General features: G+C 37.5%; 2 protein-coding genes across 3 annotated transcripts; both read left to right on the top strand.

The window, feature by feature from the left end:
* The first annotated feature begins 763 nt into the window (after positions 1–763).
* LOC116316737 (NEDD8-like) lies at positions 764–2,316 on the top strand. The gene is made up of 2 exons (XM_031735364.2): positions 764–1,000; positions 1,926–2,316. The coding sequence occupies exons 1-2, from the start codon at positions 856–858 to the stop codon at positions 2,057–2,059; spliced, it is 279 nt and encodes a 92-aa protein (XP_031591224.1). The 5' UTR covers positions 764–855; the 3' UTR covers positions 2,060–2,316.
* Positions 2,317–3,151: 835 nt separating this feature from the next.
* Positions 3,152–12,060, top strand: LOC116316714 (ubiquitin carboxyl-terminal hydrolase 17-like protein B). 2 transcript variants are annotated; one of them, XM_031735341.2, is made up of 11 exons: positions 3,152–3,593; positions 3,856–3,964; positions 4,071–4,186; positions 4,328–4,398; positions 4,485–4,625; positions 7,938–8,033; positions 8,159–8,290; positions 8,384–8,518; positions 8,645–8,682; positions 10,002–10,042; positions 10,134–12,060. In XM_031735341.2, exons 1-11 carry the CDS (start codon positions 3,545–3,547, stop codon positions 11,162–11,164), a joined length of 1,959 nt encoding a protein of 652 aa, XP_031591201.1. In that variant the 5' UTR covers positions 3,152–3,544; the 3' UTR covers positions 11,165–12,060. The 2 variants fall into 2 exon arrangements, with proteins under 2 accessions (XP_031591201.1, XP_031591202.1); XM_031735342.2 differs by having other exon boundaries at positions 3,154–3,593; positions 3,859–3,964.
* Position 12,061: the final 1 nt, after the last annotated feature.

Raw genomic sequence — 12,061 nt, 5'->3', positions numbered from 1 at the left:
AGAAACAAAAACATATGATGGACTGTGCTGAGAGGCGATTAAAAAGTGAAAGATTCACCTGTGTCCAAGATAACTTGTGTGCTAATAACATGATTCATATGTGCTTTTTGGCATTTTTAGACATGTTTTTTTTTTTTTCAGCTTCGTGTCCATTCTGTTTTTCCTACCTTTGCTGTGGTTTGTGTGCTTTTTGCAGCATTTTCTATTAGCTGTTGTTTCCTTTGGTTTTAGTAAGTTTGACCTCTCAAGGCCACCATACTTTTCCCCACAATCAGTCAAGATGTTGAACATGGTACATGTTGTTTTATAATGGAACTGATGAATAATATTTGCAGTGATTTTTAATGAGATGCGTGTTAAAGAGGAACAGCAGGTAAACGAACACGCCCTGCTTTCATCATAAACTGAGATATGAGTTTAGATTTGCAGTCAGGGAAACGTCTAATAAAGAATCACAATCACACACTTGGTAATTTAGGTTGTTACGTGCTGAGTGCTGCACAGGAACTATAATGACGACCATAAACTCTAAGAATAAACTCAGTGATGAACCTTTTTATAGCAAACACTGTTAAATATTAAATACTGTTTTTTAAAAAATATTTTAATTTACACTTTTGAGGAAAAATTATTTAGAGTACACATCAACATATATTTGACAGTTTTTTTTTTTTAAAGAGGTGCTGATTGTAAAAGATAAGAAGTCTCATGTGCAGAAACAAAAACAATTATCTAAATGAAAGTGAAAGTTTCCTGAGCCCTCTGATGAACCCAAAGAAGAAACTAAAGGGTCATTATTAGTTTCAGCAACAGGCACTGCGAGAGCAAAACCAGGGGCACAGAAACCAGCACATAATGGGAAAGATCTACCAGGTTGTGGTTCATGGACTACGGGGTGAGAAGATGATGATTGACCTGTGCAACACTGATGAGCAGTTTCAGAGCATGACAGTGAAACAGCTGAAGGAAAAAATAAGTCAGAGGCTTCCGGAGACTGCAGGTAAATGCACTGAGACATTAAGACTTCCATTACTGACATCATGTGACACCACGTAGCCCGTGGCTGACGAAGGAGCTCACAGTAGCATTTCAAATCTTGTTTTTCTTTTAGTAAACTGAAGAATCAAAAGTGAAAGTAGACCGCATTATGCACAACGACAAGCTTTTTTTCTTTAACATTACTGTATTAGTATATTTCTCCGGCTCTGATAAGGCCTATACAAGCAGCAGCAAACTTTTCCTTAAAATATTGTAAAGATTGATGCATGCTCAATCATCCAGGTAAGTAAATCTCCAGAGGTTGATTCTGTTCATCTGGATGCAGCATTTTCAGTGGGAGAAACGTTTTGTCACTCATCTAAGTGACTTCTTCAGTCTCAGCTGACTGCAGGTTTCCCCAATCTTATAAACAGTGCATTTGCATAATGCCAGAAACTAGCACCACTGAAAGAACAATGGGCTGGGAGGTCCGTTCGAAGGAAGTGATGATGAAGGAACGGACCTCTCTCCCCATTGTTCCACTGAAAACGTTACGTCCAGATGAACAGAATCAACCTTTGGAGATAAAGCACATAATGTGGAAACTCAGTCTAGTAACGAGCATGTCCAACTTTAAGTACATTACTTAATAGACCTGCAGAGACTTTCAATTTTTATGTTTATTTAAGTGTTTGTTTTATAGTATGTTTCGCACCAAGTACTGAAGTAATTTCCTAATTCCTAATGTTGTAAACCTTCACAACATCTGGCAATAAAACCCTTTCTGATTCTGTTCTAAATGTGGGCTAGTAATCTAATACATCTCTGTGGATGTGCCTATTAAAATGCATGTATTAAAATGGTGTTTACTGTGTGTGTGTGTGTGTGTGTGTGTGTGTGTGTGTGTGCGTGCGTGTGTGTGTGTGTGTGTGTGTGTGTGTGTGCAGGAGAGGAAGCTCTGCGGCTGATATTCACAGATAAGATGCTGGATGGATCTGAGACAAAGTTGTCTGAATATGGAATCCAGCACATGTCTGTCATCCACATGGTGATGAAGGTTCCTGGAGGACTGAAGCCTTGACTGAGATCATCTCCACCAATGACTTCAGCTGCCACTGCTTGCACTTCAGCCACTGTTTACAAGTTGCTTTGTATATAGACTGTTTATAAAAAGTGACAATAATCCAATAATATGCTCATGTTTGAAAAAAAAAATCAGCTTTTATTGTTGTATAAAATAAAACTGCGCTCTTCAATGCATCCTCTTTTGTAAGTACATATGGAGGTCTTCAGGAAAGAAATAAGACAAATTAACATTAAATATATTAAATAAGTGTACGTTTTCTGCTTTCTGGCAGATATTGTGGTGGAAAGACGATGCAGCTGATGAAACTTTCTTAAAGATTGTTATTAAACAGAGGAAAGGCATGTGCTGCCTGCAAAGCAGAAATCATGAATGATCTCATCGGGAATATTATCAAGTAAACACCCTCACAGCTGGAATCAATGTGGCTGTTTTGACAGAACGTTGCATGTTCAGTGGAATTTCCTGGTAATTATAATCTCATGAGCTCATCATTTTGGCTGTGTTTTTGGTTTCTAAGTCAACAAAGCAGGTTAAACATCAACTCTATTCTAGTCATTTAACACAGAATGAATGTCTCAGTCTCCACAGCACTCACTGACAAACACATATGCAACAACAGATGAGTGCTGATGAGGATTAAAACATATTCTGTAGGAATATTAGTGTTGAAGCAGGTTATGAGAGAAAAGATACCTTAAAATATAAAAAGTAGTGTTCCCCAGTATATATCACTATATATACTAAACACTATATATTACCATATACCCACTTTACAACGAGCATTTCAGCACTACAGCAGCAGTGTTTCCCAGAAAGGGACATAAAAACTAATTTGCATAAAAGTATATGTTTTTACTGGTGTACTGTGTAGTAACCCGAACAACAAGTAGATAACGTCATTGCTTTACCTGCTCTACATCTAATAACTAACACCCTGTGGCAACAACGATTGCTTCACTTTCTGAATTAAAAATAGATGACTGACGTATTCCAAAGGAATGCATTGTTTGCTTTAGAGTTCAGTTATCCTGCCTTCCTTTGAGAATCGGGACACATGTAACATATTAACAGGTTTCTTATTTTTGATTAAATAACTACGAATTCATATTTTTAACTATCACATTTAAGGGTGCAGTGCCCACTACTTTTTGGAGAGGATAGTAGTATTCGCTCATGTGACGCTTTTTCTAATAGAAATTACGTTTTTTCCGATGCACCCTGAATACAGCACGAACAGGTCAAACAGAAACTGTTTCCACAGTTTCGACTTAACTGGACGTGAAAACAGCTTAATCCTCTTGTCCGTGAAGAATCCCAGGGAGTGTCTTGAAGTTGCAATCGTAATGCATGCTCACATGCATTAGTGCATTTGTAGAAAAAGTATTTTCGGAACAGTTGCGACTGTTTTGCTGTTAACCAGCCGTGTCTTTCTGGCCGCTGGCGGTGTAAAACGGGACTGAGGTTCTAAAGGGACTGAAAATGAATTATACGGGTCGACAGTTTTTCGACGGAACCTTTAACCCTGCAGGTAGGTGCAGTGCGTTTAGTGTCCTCAACCTCTTTTGCAGCAAACTGGGTCTTAAAAATGTAATACTAATCAGTCTATTCACTAGAATGTGGACTGATCAACAGAGATGACGCTTTTCTCGTACAATTCAGTCTACAAAACAGTAAATTGTGCAAAACATGAACGGGTGCAACTATTCGCTGACTGTGCTGTTTTATAATCCATGCTTATGGCATGAAAGCAGTTCTGCTACTTGCATGCCTTCATAACAATCTCTCCCCAGCAGCGGATGTAAAGTACCATGGCTTGGCAAAAGAAGGATCAACATGCTATCTGAACAGTGTGCTGCAGGTGCTGTTTATGACCAAAGACTTCAGAGAAGCTGTGATTAGGTTTGTTGTTGTCCGTTCTCGTGCACCATAATGTATTCATGTCAGCTAGATTAGCAGTTTAAAACTGAGTTTTGTATCACTCATGACCACCAGTGTCTTTGTTTAGGCACACCAATGAAAATTCTCAGTTTATTGACCAACATCTTAAAGCCCTGTTTGAAGACTTACAGAATCATACCGCAAAGACGGATGCAATAATAAAGAAGCTGGGCATTGACAATGGTACAGACACACAAGACAACAAAACATTTGAATTCTATAAATCACCTGTGCATTTGAAGTGTTACATAATCCATAATTAAAGTTCATGGTTAAAGAAACATTTTTATAATTGACTTGTTTTGTGAACAAATCTGCACTCAGTGTATGAACAGCGTGATCCTGCAGAGTACTTTGAGAAGATTTTAACACTGACCAGTCCTCAGGCATCACAGGTACAGTCTTCATCAAAGAGTAACTATAAGCAGGATGGGAAAAAATAATAGAAGTTAATAGATGTTTTTGTTCATTTGTTTTTCAGATCTTCCATGGCATGTTGTCAAAAAAGACCACGTGTTGTAAATGCCTGACAGAGGCTGACATAGATATACCATTCTGGCATCTTCCTCTTGCATTGGTGGATTCCTGCACTGACACAAAAGGAAGTGAAGGATACAGAGTGGTAAGGATCTGACAAGCCTCAAACCTCTGAGCATGTTTCTGTTTTCAACATATACTGTAGGGGAAATTTCATCCCCTGCTGAATATGAACTAATTTTTGTGGTAGTTTCATGGAGAGACAACATATCAACCAAAAATTTATAAAAACACATGACATAAAAGTTTTACAGTCTTGTAGCTGGTCACCAGGTTTAAACATGTCTCAGGAGGATTTTTGGCCCACTCTTCTTTACAGAAACTGTCTTAAACCTGATTTTTTTTTTTTGTATTTTTTTTTTTTTTTTGGCTGCCACTTGGCACTTCGAAGCTTCAGCTCCCTACACAGATTTTTAGAACTGAGGTCTGAAGACTGGCTAGGCCACTCCATGACTTTAATGTTCTTCTTCATTAGCTCCTCTTTTTGTTTCCTTGATTGTATTTTTTGAGTCATTGTCATACTGGAAGACCATCCAGGATCCATCTTCAGTGTTCTGGCTGAGGAATGAATGTACAATACGGTGGAGTCATCCTGTACTCTTAGCAGAATAACAGCCCAAAGCATAATGTTTCCACATTCATGCTTGACTGTAGGGATGGTGTTCTTTAGGCCATACTCAGCATTCCTCTTCCTCCTAACATGGCAGGTCAAGTTGATGCCATAGAGCTCGATTTTGGTTTGATTTGACAACAGCACTTTATCCCAAACTTTCTCTAAATTATTTAGAGGTCACTGACAAACTAAAGAGGGGCCTGTACTCGGGCCTTCTTTATCAGAGGGAGCTTTTGGGTGCTGCAAGATTTTAGTCCATTATGCCATTAGTGTGTCATCAACGATGTTCTTGGTGACTGGTCACAACTGCCTTGATATCATTAACAAGCTCCTCCCATGTACTTTTGGGCACATGATCATCTTCACTCCATGAGGCAAGCGCTCCACACTGAAGGCAACTAATGGTCATTTTATGTTTCTACCATTTCTGAAAAAACACACCAGCAGTTGTCACCTTCTCACCAAGCTTCTTGCTGATGGTGTGGTAGCACATTCCAACCTTATGTAGATCTACAGTCTTGTCCCTTTGACAGATCTTTGGTCTCACTCACAGTGGTGGAGATGTTGGAATGAAACAAACAGATTCTGTGAAAAGGTGAGCTTTATATAACACGCTGAGACCAGGAGTATCTGCAATTCACTGATTGGCTGTGTACCCGTGTGGCACACAGATTACAAACTGTGGGAGCCAGAATTTTGGCTGGTTTGAAGACTTCATTCTTATTTCGCTCAATACAGTGCAAATAAAAGTTGTTTTCTGGATTTTTGGTTTATATTCTGTCTCTCTCCATTTGAGACTGTTCATGTCTTTGAAAGTGAGCAATTCAGCAGGGCACCCAGTAATTAGTCCCTCCACTGTACACTTTCAATTGGTTTAACTTTTGCCCCTGAGCGTGGCAGTGGCTTAGTGGGTCATAATTACAGTGCAGATTAGTTAGCATACTTTAGAAAAACTAAGAAAAACTAACTAAGAAAAATATTTTTTCTAGAAAAAAAAAGAAAAATAAATATCTCCCACTTAAAGATGAATATCTAAAACTAAAGTTCTAAATAAAATAAAATAAATATATTTAGAAAGTATACCTATTCTTTAACTATTTAAAATCAAGACATTATAAACATGAACAGCTTTGAATCAGCACATTCAAACCTGTTTCTTACCACACTTGGTACATCCCAGCCAAAAATTAACCATAATGTGATCAAAGGGCCTGGACTACTTTGACAGTTCCTTGATCTAAACCAGGGGTTCTCAGACTTTGAAGAAATGTTTTCACGCCCCATCTAATAAAAACAATGACAGAAAAGCCTAACTGCAACTTTATTTAGATAATAAACTCTAATAAATTCACAATGAATCCTTCAGTAACTTGTTTTAAACAAATAACTTTTATTTCAAACAACTATTTGTAACTTTTGTCACTAAACTGCTTCACTAGTCTGCACCACTTCTTCAAACAAGCGACAAGCTAAACAGAATGTGAAAATTGACAAACAAAAATAAAGTTCAGTCTTAGTCTTATAAAGAAAAAGAAATCCAGAAACTTGTGAACACAGATGAAAAATATATAATTTATTGAGAGTTTATACTATTCACTCTTATTGGCTGTAGTGAGCCTGTTTTTGACTGCAGAGATTTGGCAGGGTGTGGTCTGCCGCGCGGCTGCGGGGGAGGCAGGCACACCTGAGCGGCATCCACAATCACGCCTCACCGGCTTAAAACAGAATGAACTGGGTCCTGTTGTTGTTGTTGATGTGTGCAGGCTATAGCTGAAAAGCTGCAGCCGCGTGTGTAAGTTGACAGCCGCAATAAAGAAGTATAGATCCGACCACATGTTCACACTTTTCAGCACGCTTCTTTATTGTGGCTGTCGACTTACACACGTGGCTGCAGCGGATAAGATAAGATAACCTTTATTAGTCCCACACGTGGGAAATTTGTTGATGCGCATATTATTAACGTAATTGCCGCAAATTTCTTTGTTCCGCTGTAAAAGTGATTACGATGTTAAACATGAGGTCCGCATAACTTATCTCCCAGGTAACTTGCTCCACCTGTCAGAACTCTGCCACACACTTTGAGAACCACTGATCTAAACTAAGAGGCCAAGCACAGTCAGATGCAAACTAATGTGTTATAAATCTTTAAACCAGCATTTTCAAGGCTCTCTTTAGGATTTCATTACTGATGTGTCAGCAATACACACAACACAGCTAATTTAAAAGCACGAAGCTTCTCGGATGAGAGGTGAAACGTCTTCAAGCAACTTAAACAAGTCCAGACGCTTTTCTTTCCAAGGTCCTTAGACCATGTCATAAATCTAAGAACACACCTCCCGCCCTAAATGCACATGCATGGGAAGGTGGGGGTGGGGAGAGTAGTAGCACAACTCAGAACAGTGTAGGCCACAATGATAACGGGGGTGCTGAAGTCCAACCCTGTCTCTTTCTAAGTAACACAAAGAAACTGGAATGGTTTGTTAAATTATCAGCTACAGATTTTTTATAAATCAGCTGCAGCTGATGCAGAAGTCTGCAGTCTGAATGCCTACTGACACCAGTAATTGTGTGCTGGTTGTGTAGTTTGTTACTAAAGTGAGGGTTTATTGCTTTCTCTCAAATCTCCTTCAAAAGGAAGTTAGACTCAAGAGTTAATTAATTGTCTCGTGTTAGACACATTCCTCCTTGAGAAAACATTTATGAATACCGTACATCCGTGAAACTAGTCAGCAGGTTTATGTCAGAGGGAATTAAGGAATAAAATAAAATGGGTGCATTTTCCAGGTGGATGGCATTGGCGAGTTTTTCAGAATGACAGAATTAAATGGAGAAAATCAGATGTACTGTGACCAGTGTGATGGCAAAGTTGATGCTACTACTGTAAGTAAAGACAAAACTTGTTTCTGATTTCTGCACATTAGCTGATTTTGTTATTGTAGAATTATTACTTCATAATGTTATAATGAAAACAAACATAATGACATATTCTGATGTTTTTCATTCAGAAAGATGTAATGAAGCATCATCCAGATGTTTTGCTTCTACTTCTGAAGCGCTTTGAGTTCAGTTATCATGACATGTCATACGTCAAAATCAACTGTGCTGTGGAGGTTCCCTACACCCTGCAGATACCAGACGTATGTATAACAGTATATTTTAATATTTAAACAATATCCATGTAATTTTCTTTGCTCGTCGTCATGGCTGTCACTTCTTTCTTTGGTGATCAGAGTCAGACATATGAACTGTATGCAGTTGTGGATCATGTTGGTGATCTGAGAAGTGGACTTTACAGTGCAAGAATCAAAATCGAGGAGGAACACGGAGACAGATGGTATAATTTCGATGATGCTGGAGTCACAGAGGTAAGACTGTTAGTCCTTTCTTCACTGTTGCTAAAACATATCACAAAACACCCGTGTTGCACAGTTATGTATTACAGTGGAGGAGAAAGAGATGCATCATATGTTGCTTTGCTTTTTCCATCGCAGCTTGATTATCAACCGTTCCAGGTGGACAACACTGAGAAGTAAGTTTTTGTCTTTTTCTTATATCCACATAATGTTTTTTGCAAATATTTCTTGATTTTGCACAAGTGCATACTGTAGATATATCTCACGTATGCAGGTGAATGCACTATACCACATTACTATATCACACCATTCTGGTGATGCAAAATTTGTATTTCATCCATTTTATATTCAGAGAGTACTTAATTAGAAATAATACTGTGTTGAAAATTGGCACAGGAAATGTGTGATCTTGTGTCCCACAGATGTATTGGGTGAAAAGTGGCCTTACATGTGAGCCAGAAAATTGTTTTGCAAAGTGGCAAGGGATAGAAATATCCAAACAGTGGACTAGACATTTGCTGGTTTGCAAAGCAGTGTGCTCTCAGTAGTCCAGAAACAGGGTTTAGAAAAGGGTGTTGTGAGCTGGAAGGAAAATGGTTCATGTTTAAATTTTGTTGTTCAAATTGCGGTTTGCTATATAACATCATAAACCATAAAGTTCTATAGAGGAAAAAAAAGCTTTTATTTATTTATCACATCTTCCCAAATCACAGTGATCCTAATACAGTTAAGGCACAGCTAACACATTTAAGAAAACTGGACTTCACCGTCCAGTAGGGTAACAACTGTAAACATACACCCAGAGCTACAAAGGAATGGTTTAGATCAGCCATTCCCAAAATCAAGAGTGCTGAGGCCCACTTAAAAAAACAGAACATCCCTCGGGGCCCACTCAGTCTTAAATCTTCAGTCTAATCAAAATATAAAACCAAATTATGTATTTCCTAAAAATTGTATTAAACAACATAAACAGCACAGGCTGTACCGAGTTATATGTAAAATGTTAAGGTCAATGTGTCATCCACCTGCAAGACACACAAACTTCAAATCAAGAGCCGCAAATTTAGGTTAGAATAATAATATCATAAAGCAACTATACTCCTGGTTTAAAATCAGTTTTGTTGCATAAATAAATATATATAAATATGTATCATTACATGAGTATTTCGCTGTCATCGCTGAGGCCCACCTGTAGTACCTTGGCAACCCACCAGGAGGCCTCGGCCCACACTGGTTTAGGTTTAGATCAAAGCATTTTCATCCCACTCAAAGTCCAGACCTAAATATTATTGACAGTCTGTGTTAAGACTTAAGCATTGCTGTTCACAGTTGCTCCCCACTTAATCTGACTGAACTGGAGCTAATTTTCAAAGGGCAAAGATCGCAGTCTGTAGATATACAAAGCTTTAACATACTTTTCAAACCACTGTATTGAATACACGAGCTACACATTTTGATTTAGTTGAAAAATAAATCAGTTTCTTTTCTCCATTAGATCTGAGAGTGCTTATCTACTTTTTTACAGAAAGACGAAAAGTAAGGACAAATCTTTTTATAATGCTTTCCATTAATGTTTTGTTGGTATGCATTAAATGCTTTTATAACATATTTCAAATTCATCCTGCAGACGCTGTTGGTGAAGAGGTCAAGGAGATGGAACAGCTGTCCCTGACAGCAGACCAGAAAAGCCACACAGACTGTGAGGGTAGTGAAGTATCAGACGACTCTAGAAAGGATACTAGAGAATGTGGGGAAGGTAGACAAATTGTTGGAAAAGATTACAGCTCTAAATTTGTACGTTTTGAAGCTGATAAAGTAACGACAGGAGAAAGAAAGCTGTTAACAAGATATGATCTCTTAAATGAATCTCAGGACGAGCAAACAGGCAGTGAAAGAATACAAATCATACCTAAAGATAATCAGATGAATGAGCAGAGGAGCATTAGCAGGTTTCTTAATGAACCAATAGAAGAAGATGTGATGGGTGAAGCCAGTAATCATTATGTTACACATTTAGCACATAAAGATGTTAGTGTGCAAACACAGAGGAGGAGTGTGAGGGATGACAGGGAAGAAACGAAAGAAGCTAATAAATACATTGAAATGAGTGAAATCACCACTGAAAATCCTGACAACAGTGAAGCTGTGAAGCATGAGGTTAGCATGAGATTAGATGGTAAAGGGCAGAAAACAGCTGAGAAGATTATCAGTGTTACCCGTACATCACAAAGTGTTGGTGGTGTGCAGATACAGAGCAAAGAACAGAAAAATGAATATGATACCAAACAGAATCAAAGTGAAGGAAATAAGATAAAGGAAAGACAAACAGAGAAGCAGGAAGTTGGTAGTAATGAAAATATTGAAATTGTAAGACTGGAGTGTTTTCAACCAAAAGCAAGAATTGGAGCTCAGGGACTTGCAGGAGGCGGATGTGGCTCAATGAATTCAAGTCCTATTGTTAGAGTAATTGACGAAGAACATACAGAAATTGATAGTGCTTGTAAAGACGACAGTCAGACAAAGATCATCATAAAGAAAACTATGGATGAAACCACACAAGACATGACGAAATGGTTAGAAAAACAAAGAAATATTAGAAGAAGTTTACATCTTGAAATAGATAAAGAGGTCACTTTGGACAAAATGTTAACTCTTTAAATGTCAACAAAATACACATTTTCATTCGTGAAAATGATTGATACCAAAATTACATTGAAGATCGCAGAGAAACTGTTTTAATACTGCTCATTTGTTTCCACTGTTCTTTTTGGAAAATGTAGCTTCAGTGTTGTATTCGTCTCTTTTTCATTCTTTTTAACAGCTGCAAAATGCTTAACTTACAATTGACTACAGGATTTATTTGGTGTAACGTTTTTAAAGGCTCAAAGAAACTTGGGATATACCTTAGCAGAGAATTATATTTATGTTATCACTGAGTGTTTTTGTCTTTTGTTGCTCTTCATGGTTTCATTTTTATACAGTCTTGTAGTGTATTACCGATTTCATTTTTTTCCCCACATTTCTTTGTGTTAAAAAACCAATGAATGTAAAGTGTCAGTGATTTCAGACAAGAAATTTCACAAGGAGATATTTAAATGTAAACCTTTGTGTGTTTATATGTTTAAAGCCTGATTTTAATTGCAGTATTACTTAACTTTACTTTTCAATCTGCTGTGCATTTCCTTTTTCAGCATTGCAATGTATTGTGTTTTTCAGCAGAGCCCTCTGAGCTCATCTGTTGCCATTTCTTTGTCATTTATATATTGATTTTCTTAACTTTGGCTCTGAATTAATAAATACAAAAATACTCGTTTTACAGTATGTTTTGATTACAATCTTATATGGACAACAATAAGAAATTCATCTAACTTAGGTCAAATTTAAACATAAATTTGACAAATTTACAAAAATAATGTTGGTGACGACAGCTGAGCTGAAGAAAAATTATTCCGGATAAACTTAACGTGGTTAAATGAACGTGAATTCAATACATATTACTTAAAACAATTTTACTTCCTTATTGAAATATAATAAATGGGACAACAGAGAAGAGAG

Source organism: Oreochromis aureus, linkage group 3 (assembly GCF_013358895.1).
Source record: "Oreochromis aureus strain Israel breed Guangdong linkage group 3, ZZ_aureus, whole genome shotgun sequence".
NCBI classification, from domain to species: domain Eukaryota; kingdom Metazoa; phylum Chordata; class Actinopteri; order Cichliformes; family Cichlidae; genus Oreochromis; species Oreochromis aureus.
The sequence above is the reverse complement of the archived record's forward strand: the minus strand, read 5'-3'. Positions and strand labels throughout refer to the sequence as shown.